Source organism: Xenopus tropicalis, chromosome 4 (genome assembly GCF_000004195.4).
Source record: "Xenopus tropicalis strain Nigerian chromosome 4, UCB_Xtro_10.0, whole genome shotgun sequence".
In the NCBI taxonomy this organism is placed as follows: Eukaryota; Metazoa; Chordata; class Amphibia; order Anura; family Pipidae; genus Xenopus; species Xenopus tropicalis.
The window spans coordinates 78,680,310-78,693,457 of NC_030680.2; the positions used below are offsets into that span (position 1 = coordinate 78,680,310).

At 35.0% G+C, this 13,148-nt stretch overlaps 1 protein-coding gene across 29 annotated transcripts in view; it reads right to left on the bottom strand.

Moving 5' to 3' along the window:
• The window catches only part of adgrl2 (adhesion G protein-coupled receptor L2), a 111,562-nt gene that overhangs the window by 23,726 nt on the left and 74,688 nt on the right, over positions 1–13,148 (bottom strand). For 21 of the 29 annotated variants that reach the window (XM_031900848.1, XM_031900850.1, XM_031900851.1 and 18 more), the window contains exons 5-9: positions 10,299–10,313; positions 8,522–9,322; positions 1,624–1,926; positions 858–961; positions 418–603 (exon numbers count right to left, since the gene is read on the bottom strand). In XM_031900848.1, the coding sequence (XP_031756708.1) occupies positions 418–603; positions 858–961; positions 1,624–1,926; positions 8,522–9,322; positions 10,299–10,313 (1,409 nt within the window). The remainder of the gene's footprint in view (positions 1–417; positions 604–857; positions 962–1,623; positions 1,927–8,521; positions 9,323–10,298; positions 10,314–13,148) is intronic. The other 8 variants (XM_031900849.1, XM_031900854.1, XM_018093370.2 and 5 more) reach the window with 1 other exon arrangement.

Sequence of the window (13,148 nt, forward strand, 5' to 3'; positions counted from 1 at the left end):
AAAGAAAATAGGAATGTTATATTAACAAGAGCCAGTTAGTCAGTATAATGAGAGCCTCACAATTCAGTATTCACCAGCGATGATTTTAGGATAATTTACACAAAATTAAGTCCAACAACAAACAATTGCATCACAAATACATTTGAAAAGCACAAAGAATAACAGGCCAACTCAATACTGGCACACAAACATATGTATAGAGTTTCTTGCATTAGCTTAAAACATTAAATAAATGCAAGATATCTCCTTGATAATCTTGTTGTTGACAATTTAAGGGAAAGGAATTTAAAATAAGGGTAAATCTTTGATCAGATAATTTAGCTTTATTTATATACATCCTTGCTGTCTAACAAAAAATAATGAAAGGCTTGGTTGAGAGGCAAGCTTGAGAATGATTGGAAATAGTTTCCAAATTACCTTGTTATAACTGCGCCCAACTGAGTCCTTTTCATTAGGCTTCAATTCTTGCAACTGAGCGTCAAGAATGTCAACCAGTTGTTCCATTAGCCTCACTGAAGAGCTCACATCACCAGCAAATATAGGGCCTTTTGTATGTTTTGCCAATTCATTGGCAAGGCTGGCAGCATTTTCTCCACTTCTTATCTGCATTATAGAGAAATTACAAAAAAAACATATATAAGAAATATATTGCAGACACAAACATTAAAACAATGCATAACAATGCAGTATGTGCAGCTCTAGATAATTTGTAGTTCAGAAAGGCACAGTGTATATCAATCTGTCCAGTAATATCATGTATATTATACAAATGTTTTTAGGAAAATGGATCAGGAAAATGTATGATTATTTATCTTATCACTTTAATAACTTGATTCAAAAAATAGTGTTTAAAATACCTTTTGCGCTAACTGGTTTACCCAGTGAGAGGTACAATTGCTGAGGTCTGGGCCCCTTAGGCTCCAAGTTCCAGTGGAGATCAAGCAGAGGTAGGATGCTATACCTAGTGTATTTAAAAACAAATAAGAAACTTAATATATACATATATATATATATATATATATATATACACACACACACACACACACACACACACACACACACACACACACACACACACACACACACACAGATACCCAATACTTACTGTATAACTACAGAAGCAATTCAGTAAAAGAGAAATTCAATAATTTACAGCAAAGATAGCAAACACTTAGGGGCCTATTTATTATGCTGTGTACAATGAATTTTGCTGATAGAATGGTGTAAAAAGCTTTGTAAAATAAATGGAGGAGTTTGGTCCTAACGCCAAATTGTATGGCATTATTTTATGTAAATTCCAGCAGAAGAAAAAATACGTAAAATATGCCAATTTTCAACTTTTTTTTTTACATGGTGAAGCCTGCCCTTGTCTGCAGAATTTTGTCACCATTTTTTTTACACAGCATAAAAAAATCTGCCCCATAATATTCCTGGAAGATGGTCAAAGTGAGCTGTAAGCAGGCCTTTATATTTGCCTTATAGACAAACAAAAAGATTATGTGCAACCTGTACAATGCCATGCTTTGTCTCTGGCACATATTACAGGGTCACTGAATTTATGTTTACATTCGGACTATACAAAATATATATATATATATATATAAAATAATCATTTAGAGTTACCCCGTGTTCCTTTGGGGCATGGACGTTCTACTATCGTTCCTCGATGTGTCTGTGGCCAGCTTATTCCTCTGGCCTCCTTCGCTTCACAGTACTTTTCTGGCAGAGGGTATACACTGGTAAGTGGAGGATTCTTTGTGGTTGAAACTGCTGGTGGAGGTCTGGGCCCCCTGCTTCCTTCCTTTGTACCAGTAGCCAATGTTGTGCTAATTAGAGCTTTTTGGGATGTTGTTGTTGTGGTGGTGGTGGATGTAGTTGTTTCAATCAAGTCTACTGGAGGTGTTTCTGCCACTGCTGTTGTAGGCACTGTTAAGATAAAATTGTAGTGTGACCTTCATTAATCAAAGATAATAATGCTCAATAATTACGTTGAACATGGGCAAACTGTAAATAATGAACTCCCTGGGATGCTTGCACCCCTTAGAAAGGACCAAAAACAAAGCACAAGCACAACAGTCATATAATTATAATCTTTAAAGACAATACAATTTCTGCTTGATAGAAACCACTGAAACATCTTCCCACCCAGCACTGATTTTAGCTTGAAAAATTGCAGTATGCCTGATTAGACCTAAATAGAGGCAAGCCTTGCATGCGTGTCTTTAGCTGGAGCTTGAGCATTTCATGAACTGACATGGTTTCTCCAGATAAAGCAGGCATAAAGAAACAACTCAACTGAGAGAAGGGTACACAATTCTTGTTTTTAATTTGAAAAGAGTCATAGTAAAAGAAGGGGAAGGGTGACTGTAAACATTTTTGCAATAAAGTCTAGCCCTGGTTTATATATTAAGTACTGCCAAATAAGGAAGGGAAGGATACTTAAGCATATTAATTCATACCAACACATTCCAAGGCTCTTTTCTTCTTGATTTCTTTTGGGGAATTAAAAAATGCTGACTAATGTGAAAACAAAAACACAGAAAACAGTTGTGGATCAAGCTTTTAGCCTGATTTGCACCAATTAAAAACAATTAAGTATCACAAGTGAATATGCCAAAAATGCATCAACTTTGATTCTATCCTAACATTTGAATGAAGGAATTCTAAAACAATTCTAGCAGTATACATTTTTCTTTAACATTAACAATACACTTTTTCTGTCATTTAAGTGTTTAAAGAATTTGCATTTATCAAAACAGATCAAGGTGTCAATTTGACAGCATGAGCTATGATTTCTTTGAGTAGTTCGAACACCATGACATGTTGCAAAAGGGCTATGATATGCTTTCCTAGTTAAGATGACTGTCTAACGTTCACCTGTGAACTAGATTTTCTGACTGCAGTCAATAAAAAGAAATTAGCTAAAGGAATTGCCCATTGCTTTACTTGCAGTTAGTTAGTAGTGCAGATCTTTCTGTCATAATAGGTGACTGCAGCTCACTGGGGGTCTTTACAGCATTTTGAGAAATAAACCACATGAGATTAAAGTGAATCTGAGCTAGATTAAATAGGAGAATGCCTCCCAGTCTTCATGTGTAATGTCATTTTAATCTATTTATGTGCAGGGATACTTTCAATTTAAAACACAAAATCAATATAATACACAGGACCACGTAATCTGGTGCTGAAACTTTTTTTCTTTAAAATTCCAGATGTTTTCCTTTTGAATGCTTAGGACTGCCTTACTAAGGAGTACTGGGAGATGGGTTGCTGCTGGGGCAGAAATATATGTAATTATTCTGAAAGATTTTTGTATACCGTTTAAGGAAGTTAAAGACTAATTTCCCTTAAACCAGATAGTGTCCACTTAAAAGTTTTTTATATCATCATTTCTTAAGCCAGGATGTCTGCCTACAACAATATTTATTAGCAGAATAATGCTTCTACAGTGGGGCAAAGCCTAGACACCCAGAGAATGGTATCACCCTTGGGTTAGGTGTGATCATGTCCGAGCCTCAAATACACAAGATGCAATATATTACCCTTTTATTCTGGCTGAACCCATAAGCATTCAGATCTGCATTTAAGCACAGCCATGTTTTAATAGACATTCACTAAACTGAACCCACTTTGTAAACCGTATTTATAAAACTGGCTAGAATTACACTTTCTCAAGGCTATTTTTAGTCAGTTTTAGTGACTACACCAGTTCCTATATAGCTTTCATAGACTTGAGACAGCTTTTCACAAACTAAATTTTTGCCAAGCCAACTGCAGTGTAGGATTTCAGTGAAAATCCAGGTGTAAGTCACATACAAAGAGCCTTTAAACTAGAATGTATGATAGAAAGGAAAGCTGCCAATTTGCAAAAACCCAGCAGAGCTGTAAGTAGGCATTTTTATTTCACGTTAGTATGTACAGGCATGGTACTTGCTATCAAGAAGATCTTTTCATAAAACAATTGTTTAAATATTCAATAAACCCAATAGGATTGTTTTGTCTCCAATAAGGATTAATTATATTTTAGTTGGGATCAAGTACAAGGTTTTATTATTACAGAGAAAAAGGAAATCATTTTGAAAAAGATGATGGTTAAAATGCAGTCTATGTGAAATGGGCTTTCCATAATTCAGAGCTTTTTGGATAACAGTTATCCAGATAACGGATCCCTGTAGTCTTTTTAAGTGATGTTTAACATAACCTTTTATAAAAAGGGCAACAAATAATTTAACCAAGTTGGAATTAAGTCACAGCAACGCCATGCTATTTTGCTAATTCATGCCACATCCGAAACATCACAGCATTTAGAGCTGTTCACGTTTATACACTGATTTATCTCCCATATGTTACTTGGTTTCTTTCAAACCAACAAGGCACTAAATATACAATAACAAACAGCTTCCACGGGTATTCTGAACAATGCAGTTAGAAACTCTTATGTCAATCTTCACCAACGTTACTAAACTGCTTATTCATTTCTATTACAAATATGCAAAACTCTTTTTAGTTTTCCCTAATGAATAAAATTAAAAAGCTATTTATTACTAGGCTTTTAGGTATAGAAGGCTCTTAGGTATAGAAGAGATGCATAAACACTATCTGAACTTTTAGAAATACATATAAATGAATTTTACATTTACCTGTGTTTGTGCATTTGCAAGTTCCCCACAGAGTCTTGCTGTAATGCAGCCCTCCCTCACCTTGCTCCACTGTGGTGAATTCTGGGACTTGAAGTCCTTCTGCTTTTCTATGTATCAACTACTAGAGGAACTTCAAGTCTCAAAGTTCATAAATTCAAAATCAAAAAGTGCAAGGGTGCTGCATTACATTCTCAGCATAAAGGATTCTGGGAAATATTTTGTTGGGGTAATCATGGCTTCCTTCAACCTGTGGAATCCGTTATGTTTTATGTTTATATCTGGAAATTCAGACGGTATTTATGCATCTTGTCTACATATATCTAATTGAATGAGCTCAAGTCAAAAAGGGGATATATTTTACCTTCAAGGCATGGTTTGACACATTATTAAAAGGTCCCTTATCCAATACTGAAAAATGTTAATGCTGCCAATGTGTGTAAATCCACAGTTCACTTTTTACCTGGTAAAATCATGAGATCAATTCCAAACATAAGTTTCTGAGCTCCCTTGGCAATGGTCTTAAGAACGTGGGGATATCTTAATTATTGGCAGGTCTGAGTCTGCTGTTGAATTGCATATGTGCTGTATATTTTGCCAGGGGCAAATACACCATTTCTTTAAAAAAAGAACTTGCTGTCATTTCAAATAGTGAATTTTTTATGTTTGTAAGGTATTAACAACACTCTAAAAAAAAGTTCTCATTCTATGTTACATTTGTTTTTATTTATATACTAACATTCATGTGCATATCACTTTAATTAAGGTTAATAAAATATAGTTTTACAGTGAAAACTAAGATAATGGTTCTGTGCCTTAGTAAATGAAAGGTTGATAAACTGCATGGATAAATATATATATACATAACAAACAACAACAAAAAATAAAGGGCTTAAAGTGGAATTGTCACTAATAATAACATGCGCTCAGATTGTTGTGGATTATGTTACTGAAAAATTGCTGCCTTACACTGGAATAAGTTAAATTAGCAAGAAAACTTATTTGACAACCAATTGAGAAGATCCAATCTAGAACTCCAATGGCCTAATTGGGGCCCTAGCCAGATATAATTTTTAGTTAGTCCCCAAACATCAACTGGTTGGGAAGTCCATCACTTTGGCCCCATTCACTCAGTTGCCAAAGCAGAACCCCCTTACAGCTAGCTTTAAAAAAAAAAAAGATAGGCCAAAGAACTCACAACTCAGTCGATGTTTAATAGAAGAAATAAATATTAAAGACTATTTATGAAACCTATTTATTAAATATCCATTATAGTTTTGTTGATTTTGGCGATAGTCTCCCTTTAAACTAATTGCAAAATGTGCTTTTTTTTATTCCAATTCTAATTAATCAATGGCAGTACTTATAATAAAACAGTGTGTGCAGCATATATACAAGAACAGACTGGGAATCATCTCTATAAATAAATTGAAAATGGATTTTAGGGCACAGATAACATTCTCTAAAAGTATAATAAAGATAGCATTACTTTGTAGGTCCAAGGTTGCATTGTGGGTTAAGAGAAAAGATAAAATAGAACACATTGTCTTTATGTTCTAAGCAGAGGTTGCATAGAAAATCATTACATCTACATTTTGCAGTTTTCCAGCAGAAGAAACCTGAGATCAAGGACATAAATTCCCATTTCAAAATGAAGATGAATATGCTTAAATGGATATATTTTTCTTTAGTACTGTCATACTAGCCTTACCAGTGCTGAAGCTGAAAGAATGACAATGACTGGATAAGTAAATAGAAAGGCTTTCTTTCTCTCATATACAAGAGTTAAATGCTGTCCTGACACATGAAGCCTAATTATTAACAATCTTAAAGAAAATAAAAATCTTAAAACATACAGCATCTCTTGCATTGGTAAAACATGAGAAACTATTGGATATAAAAAAAAAATATATAAAAATGGAAAATGTACTATACTATAGTATATTTTAATTTATTTTCCATTAAGCAGAAATATTTGGTTTCTTTATACATATTTAAAGGGACACCGACAAGTGTAAGCTGCAATATGAAAGGATGCTGCTAATTATTGCTAGGGTACACCTCCATAAATCCTTTCCCTTTCTCATTTTTGGGCTGTGGATTGAGCGTTATGCCTAGCTCTCGCTATGTGAATTCCAGTCTTGCCAAGTCGATTTGTGGCTTGTCCACTACACCTGTTTTGGACCAGAGCTTTCTTGACATGAAATAATTTACTGCCCTTACTGCAGTATTTAGGATTTCCCTATTAGACACAGGGTGTTTGCTTATGCCATATTACTTGCATCAGCATACAGAAACCTGACACTTTTCCCAAGCCTGAAAAATCAAATCCATTCTGGTTCCTAAAAAAAAAAAATAAAAATAAAAAAAAAATGGCGGTTCTGCTGTATTTGAAAGTAAAGCTGGGCTTACTAGTACAGACAGCACAACACACACTTGCTATTTTCGAGGCCTGTGGGCTTATTCTGAAATTGATCTGCTCCCCTATATTCTAAAAAAACATTTCTGCTGTATCTGTCTGCAAACTGTAAAATTAGTTATATATACATAACTAACATGACTAAACATTAAAGAATGAACTTTTAACAACAAAATGTTTAAAGAGCATAGGAGACACCATGATATACAATATGAAGATCACGCATTTAAATACTGACGAACTAAAAAACAAAAGCATCTAACTTCTACACCAGGGGTCCTCAAACTTTTTAAGTAAGGGGCCAGTTCATGGTCCCTCAGACTGTTGGGGGGCCAGGCTATAGTCATATACCATTGTCTTTTCAATCCAAAGGACATCCTAAAAAGCAGCAACTCCTTGACCAAGACTTAAAACTGGCCATACACGCACCAAGAATATCGTACAAAACCTTACCATTGAAGGCGCCCGAGCAAAATCTACATTTAGGGCTGAATCGGCAGGTGGAGGTAGAATTTATATTGTTTCTACCTCCATATCTGATGATTCAGCCCAGAACGTTAATGAAGGGTCGGAACGATCTTTTATGTGACCAATGGTCGCACAAAAGATCTGAATTGCTACGTGTATGGCCACCTTAAGGCTTGAGGCCCTTTTCCCATTCAACTTTTGGAAGAAAAAATATAAATGAAAATAAAGTCTTAATAATCAATGACCATGCTATAGCTCCAGGAGTATTCAAGACAGCAATAAAGGCTAATTCTTAACCTAAATGCCAGTCAGGCTGCCCCACCCTACCCGCCCCACCAAGGACTGCATGAGACCAGCTCCAACGAAAGGGAAGATATGCCTTAAAATGGCCACACATGTGGCGATTTTCGTGCAACCGATTGAAAGATCGTTCCACTAGCGGCCACTAGCGTTTAGGGCTGAAACGTCAGCAATGGAGGTAGAAACAATAGGATTTCTACCTTCTTCTGCCGATTCAGCTCCGAAGGCAGATTTTGCTCAGGCGCCTTTCAAAATCTTTTAGCCCATCCGATCGGCGAGTCGACGATATCAGCAGCCTACTGCGATACTGGTCACCTCGCCGACTTGCCATACACGCACCGAATATCGTACCAAAGGTTTGGTACGATATTATCGGTGCGTGTATGGCCAGCTTAAGGTAACTGGATAAATTCTTTTACACCTGAAACAACTTAAAATAAAGTAATCTAGTTTTACTTATTTTGAAGGTTACATGTTCTAGCTGGTTGATTTTCATAACTGTCAGGTTCAGATTTGATAATGAAAAAAAAACAAAAAAAAAACCACAACATCCAGTGTCTGTGAAGTGGTCCTGTTAAATGGTCAAATGCTATGCTGTCAAGTATGGTAACAAAACAGAGAAACTTACCTTTTCGATATACCACATAACATGCCTTATAATCACTGAACACAATAGTAGAATAGACTTTTTCTTTACCTTGGGCTAGATCCTGAAGATTGAACTCTAAAGAATATCTCAGGATGAAGTTATTATTCCAGACGTATAACTGGTTATCTCTTGGATTGTAATCCACTGCAGCAATGTACTGGTATTGGTTTGGGAAAGGAATATCAACAGATTCCCCACGTTTGAGCTTGGTGTTAAAAATGTAATCTATTGCATTCTTTCCCGTTTCACTTTCATTATCTTGATACACAGATCGGACAACATACAGAACCCCGCATATCATAAATGCATTTGATGCTGCCCGCTTGTCATACGTGGTTTCCCATGTTCCTTCAAAGCGGAGTGTATATGGGTTTAATTGACTGATGACTATCATTCCATTGTTTTGTTCAGTAGCATATATCACCCATAATCCATTTTCATCAACAGCCAGATCAATATCAGTCTTCCCACCCCATCTATATGGGGATGTGTCATGATAATTAGCATAATTAATAATAGCTTCTCCACTCTTGATTCTAGTCCTCAGATCAAATTTTACAATATTCCGTGTTCTTTCCTTGTTAAAAAATACTGCTCCATCATACACAACAAATCCAGTGCCATCCACTCGATTGGGAAGTTTATATGTTGTAGTCTGTCTGCCATTTTGAAAATCTTGTAAAGAAGCATACTCTATTAATGTATCCGTACGGTATGGAGTCCATGGCATAAAATATATTTTATCTGCTGCTTGCAGTGGGTCCTTACACCAAGCACCTGCTTTCTGTTCTGCTTCAAATATATACGGAGAGTCCACAACTGCTTTCAATATCCCCGGACACACAAAGACTAGTAGAAAGTAGAGAGAGAGAGACAGTGTTACTTAAAAAATATATTTTATCTTTTTCTTGATCGGTATAACCTACAACAGTTTCTATAGCTAATATAAATATTAAATATTTGTGTATTTTCTTCATAAAGTAGAGAATGTGTTCATTCTAGGGAAAAACCTATATAAATGTACAAAGCAGTAGAAAATAGAAACCACACTGCATTACATCAAAGGACATTATAACTGAGATATGTTAGCTGCAATCTATTATACAATGAAAAACCACGCAGAGTACAATACTTAAAATACATGAATGGTTTTCCATTTGTGTTACTAATGTATGCACTAAAAATGGGAAGTGAAACAAAAGCAGTAACATTTAAATAAGGAAGAAAACATTTATGCATAAACTGGGAGCTGGAAAATATAGAAAAAAACAAAAACAAACACATCTGAAGCTATGCATGAAACAAACAAGGAAAACTTTTAAATGTAGCATGCTATGTAAAGAGCTTGCAAGGATGTCAACATGTGCATTTTATTTCCAGTTACTGCAAACTAAAGCTCTCTGCATTCCCAAACAAATTTTGGTTCAACAATACAGGATTTATAGTTGGCAAGAGCCTGGAAAGTGGGGGGGGGGGGGGAGAGAGCAGTGCAGGGTATCACGAAATTAATACCCCTTAGGTCAACATAAGTCAGGCAAGTTCAAACATAAAATAAAAGGAGAGACTTAACTTGCTATAATAAACAGAAGAGGGAAACCCCAAACGACTACCATTTGTTATGCAGAGAAAGAAAAACCCTTCCCACTGTGTTTCAGAGTGCGTAGCATTGCCAGATCATTGATTTATTCAATCAGCTTGTGCAGGGAGTGTATATATGTGATCTTGCTTATAAAACTAGTGTTTAGGGATCAGGGGATAAAGAAGGTTTACATCTATATGGCACATAACAAGGAGCTGGGGGTTTTGGACTGCGTAGATTATTTACCTTTTTGCTCCACTTCTATTTTAAGCATTGGAAGAGAAAGTGAAAAGGGTGCAAGGAGAAAAGAAGAGAGATTAACATGAATTAACTATTTCTGCTGTAATCAAATTAGTACAGATATTAAAGAAAGGACTGCAAGAATGCTGCATAACTGGAAAGACTGGAACACCTATTAAAGAAAAAACTAAACGTTATGTGAAAATTATGGATGAGTAAAATAAGCAAAAACAGCACGAAAGTTGATTTGTAAAATTTCAGTGTTCCTTAATGGGGAAAAATATATTTCTAGTTTATATTTATCAGCTTTTCAACTAAACGTATAATCAAATAGCACACTAACATAACATAATCACAGAGGAATTTTCGTATACTACAGACGGGTGTCAGGATTCATCTTTGTTAGTGGGATAGTAGGCAGAAATGACAAATAGTTCATTCTAAAAACACAAAATTATGTGCATGCAGTATTAAAGAAAAAGCAGGAGAATTAAGCACAAATAGAAAATGCCGGAATTTACAGATCTACAGGATTTCATTTGTTTTATTTTCAACTGAAGCTCCATCAAAATTATGGGAAATGCCAGTGCTTCTTAGTGCTTAACCCTGAGTATAACTGGCTTTTATTTAGAGGCCCTTCTAAAAGTCAAAATGGAGTAAATCTAGTGAAAACTAAGCACTTTTTCTGATTATTTCAAATATTGCAATTTGTTGTAACAAAGCACCAAGGAACATCTATGGAAAGCTTAGTGTGCTAAGAGATCAAGAGTGGGGACATGAAAATAGCATATGCAACTTGGTGCAATTTAGCACATGGGGCAGCCTGGTACTTTCTATCCCTCACTCCTCCTTTGGGATGGATTTAGTTGTATTTAGATTTTTTTGTGAAAATTTGCATTTACCCATAGGCACCCTTGAGTGTCTATATAGTAAATACTGTTCTGCCTTTATCAGGAAAACCCAAGGTCTCGAGCAGTTTAGATAACAGGCCCTATACTTGTATTAGGAAAAATTGTTACTTCCACAAGATGATGTTAATACTGAGTTTTCATGTTTGCAATTTTTAGTTCCACTTCATGAGCTTTCAGACTAATGTCTGCCTAACTGTATATAACCATGCTCAGCCTTTCACAGCTATGTGGCTGATTCCTGCTGCATGCATAAAGCACACATAACTATGTCTAGGCATAGCACTAAGTCATAAAGAAGTTAATCATTAAACATGTTTCATTTGCAATTCTTTTTCCTCCTAGTGAATAATAGTGTAAAATATTATCAAAATATATACTGTCTATGCTTCACGGTATTCTGCAACATGAACTTTGTGACTGCAGAGCTGCTGCAGAAGGACACAGTGCATTTAGTGAGCACAACGAACTATAGCTTCAATAGCCTTTTTTTATTAAATGACTTGTCGTTGCCCTTATTAAATAGTAATTAATTGTGAGTGGGCTAGGAAGGACTGCTAGGGCCAGCACTGCTTCTCCATGCTTAGTATCAGCTATTTGTTGAGGGGGGGGGGGCAAGCAAAATAATTAGAACGTATACTTAAAATACCTTAGATATATATTATTTTACCTTTTTTTTTTTTTTGGTATAAAGCATGGAGCATTGTTTTCCTTTCCTTCTTACTACCTTGCCCTGTAATTACTAGACTAAGGGGGAGATGTATCAACGTTCAAGTTTGATTTTTTTTTTTTTGTGCTAAAAAAAACTCGAATTCAAATTATGGTTAAAAAATTTGAAAGTTTGGTATTAAGTGCAAAAAACCTGAAAACTCAAATGTAAAAATTTGCCATCTAAAATCTTGCAAGGTTCTATAGAAGTCAATAAGAGTTGTCCAATGCAAAGCCAAGCCATATCTTCAATTTCAGATATTCGAGTTATAAACTTGAACATGTGAGGAATTCTGTTTTTTTTCTTTAATCACACTAGTTTACCACATTAATAAATAAGTGAGCATTTCATATATGCGGTTATGTGTTATAAGTCACATGCTTTTACATTATGTGCAAAATGCACAAAGTCGGCTTTTAGTTACTTCTTATGGTGACAGACAACTTGGTTAACATTAAAATATGGAATCTATTTTCCATCCTTTGTGGTGACCTACAGATTCCCCTGAAAGATAAAGGTTTTTTAGTATTCATTTCCGCTTACAACTTTTACACTTATGACTTTTGTATGTCTTGTGGGGAGAAATATTTATCATTTTCCCAAATGACACAAAAAAAATGTTCAGCTATACTGATAATAACTAAAATCTAAAAATAAATAAATAAAAATCAATGAAACAATTAAATATTTGAAAATATGGGTTAAATGTGTTTATTCTCTCCTCTTGTCTATTCCCTGAGATTTTACTACAGGAAAAACATTTTACGTTCCATAATTCAATTTGTTAGTATAATGTTTGTATTTGGTGTCCGTTTGATGGTTGCACTATGAAATTAAAGCCATTCGTTCAACAGTTATAGACATGCATGTAAAAAATGTATCTGGAATCTCATTACTAAATTAAATCCTGACAGATATCTATAAAAATGTAATAATAAAGCACTTGTGTGATTAGACCAAAATTTATTTTTAAGGATTTAACGAAGATAAACTAGGAAATTACACAAAATGTTACATACTATAACCTTGAATAAAATATATATGTAGAACACTTTAATATAAAAGCTTTCCATGAATACTATGCTATGTTTTGCCATTGGATTAGCACGAGAGGAGTGTAGTGACATCTAGGAAGTGCTAATTGCAAAGTGAAAGTAATTGACTGCCCCACCTCTATGCCTGATACATTTATATCAGATATGGATGCTTTCATTAAAAAAAAGTGTCATGTTTAATTTG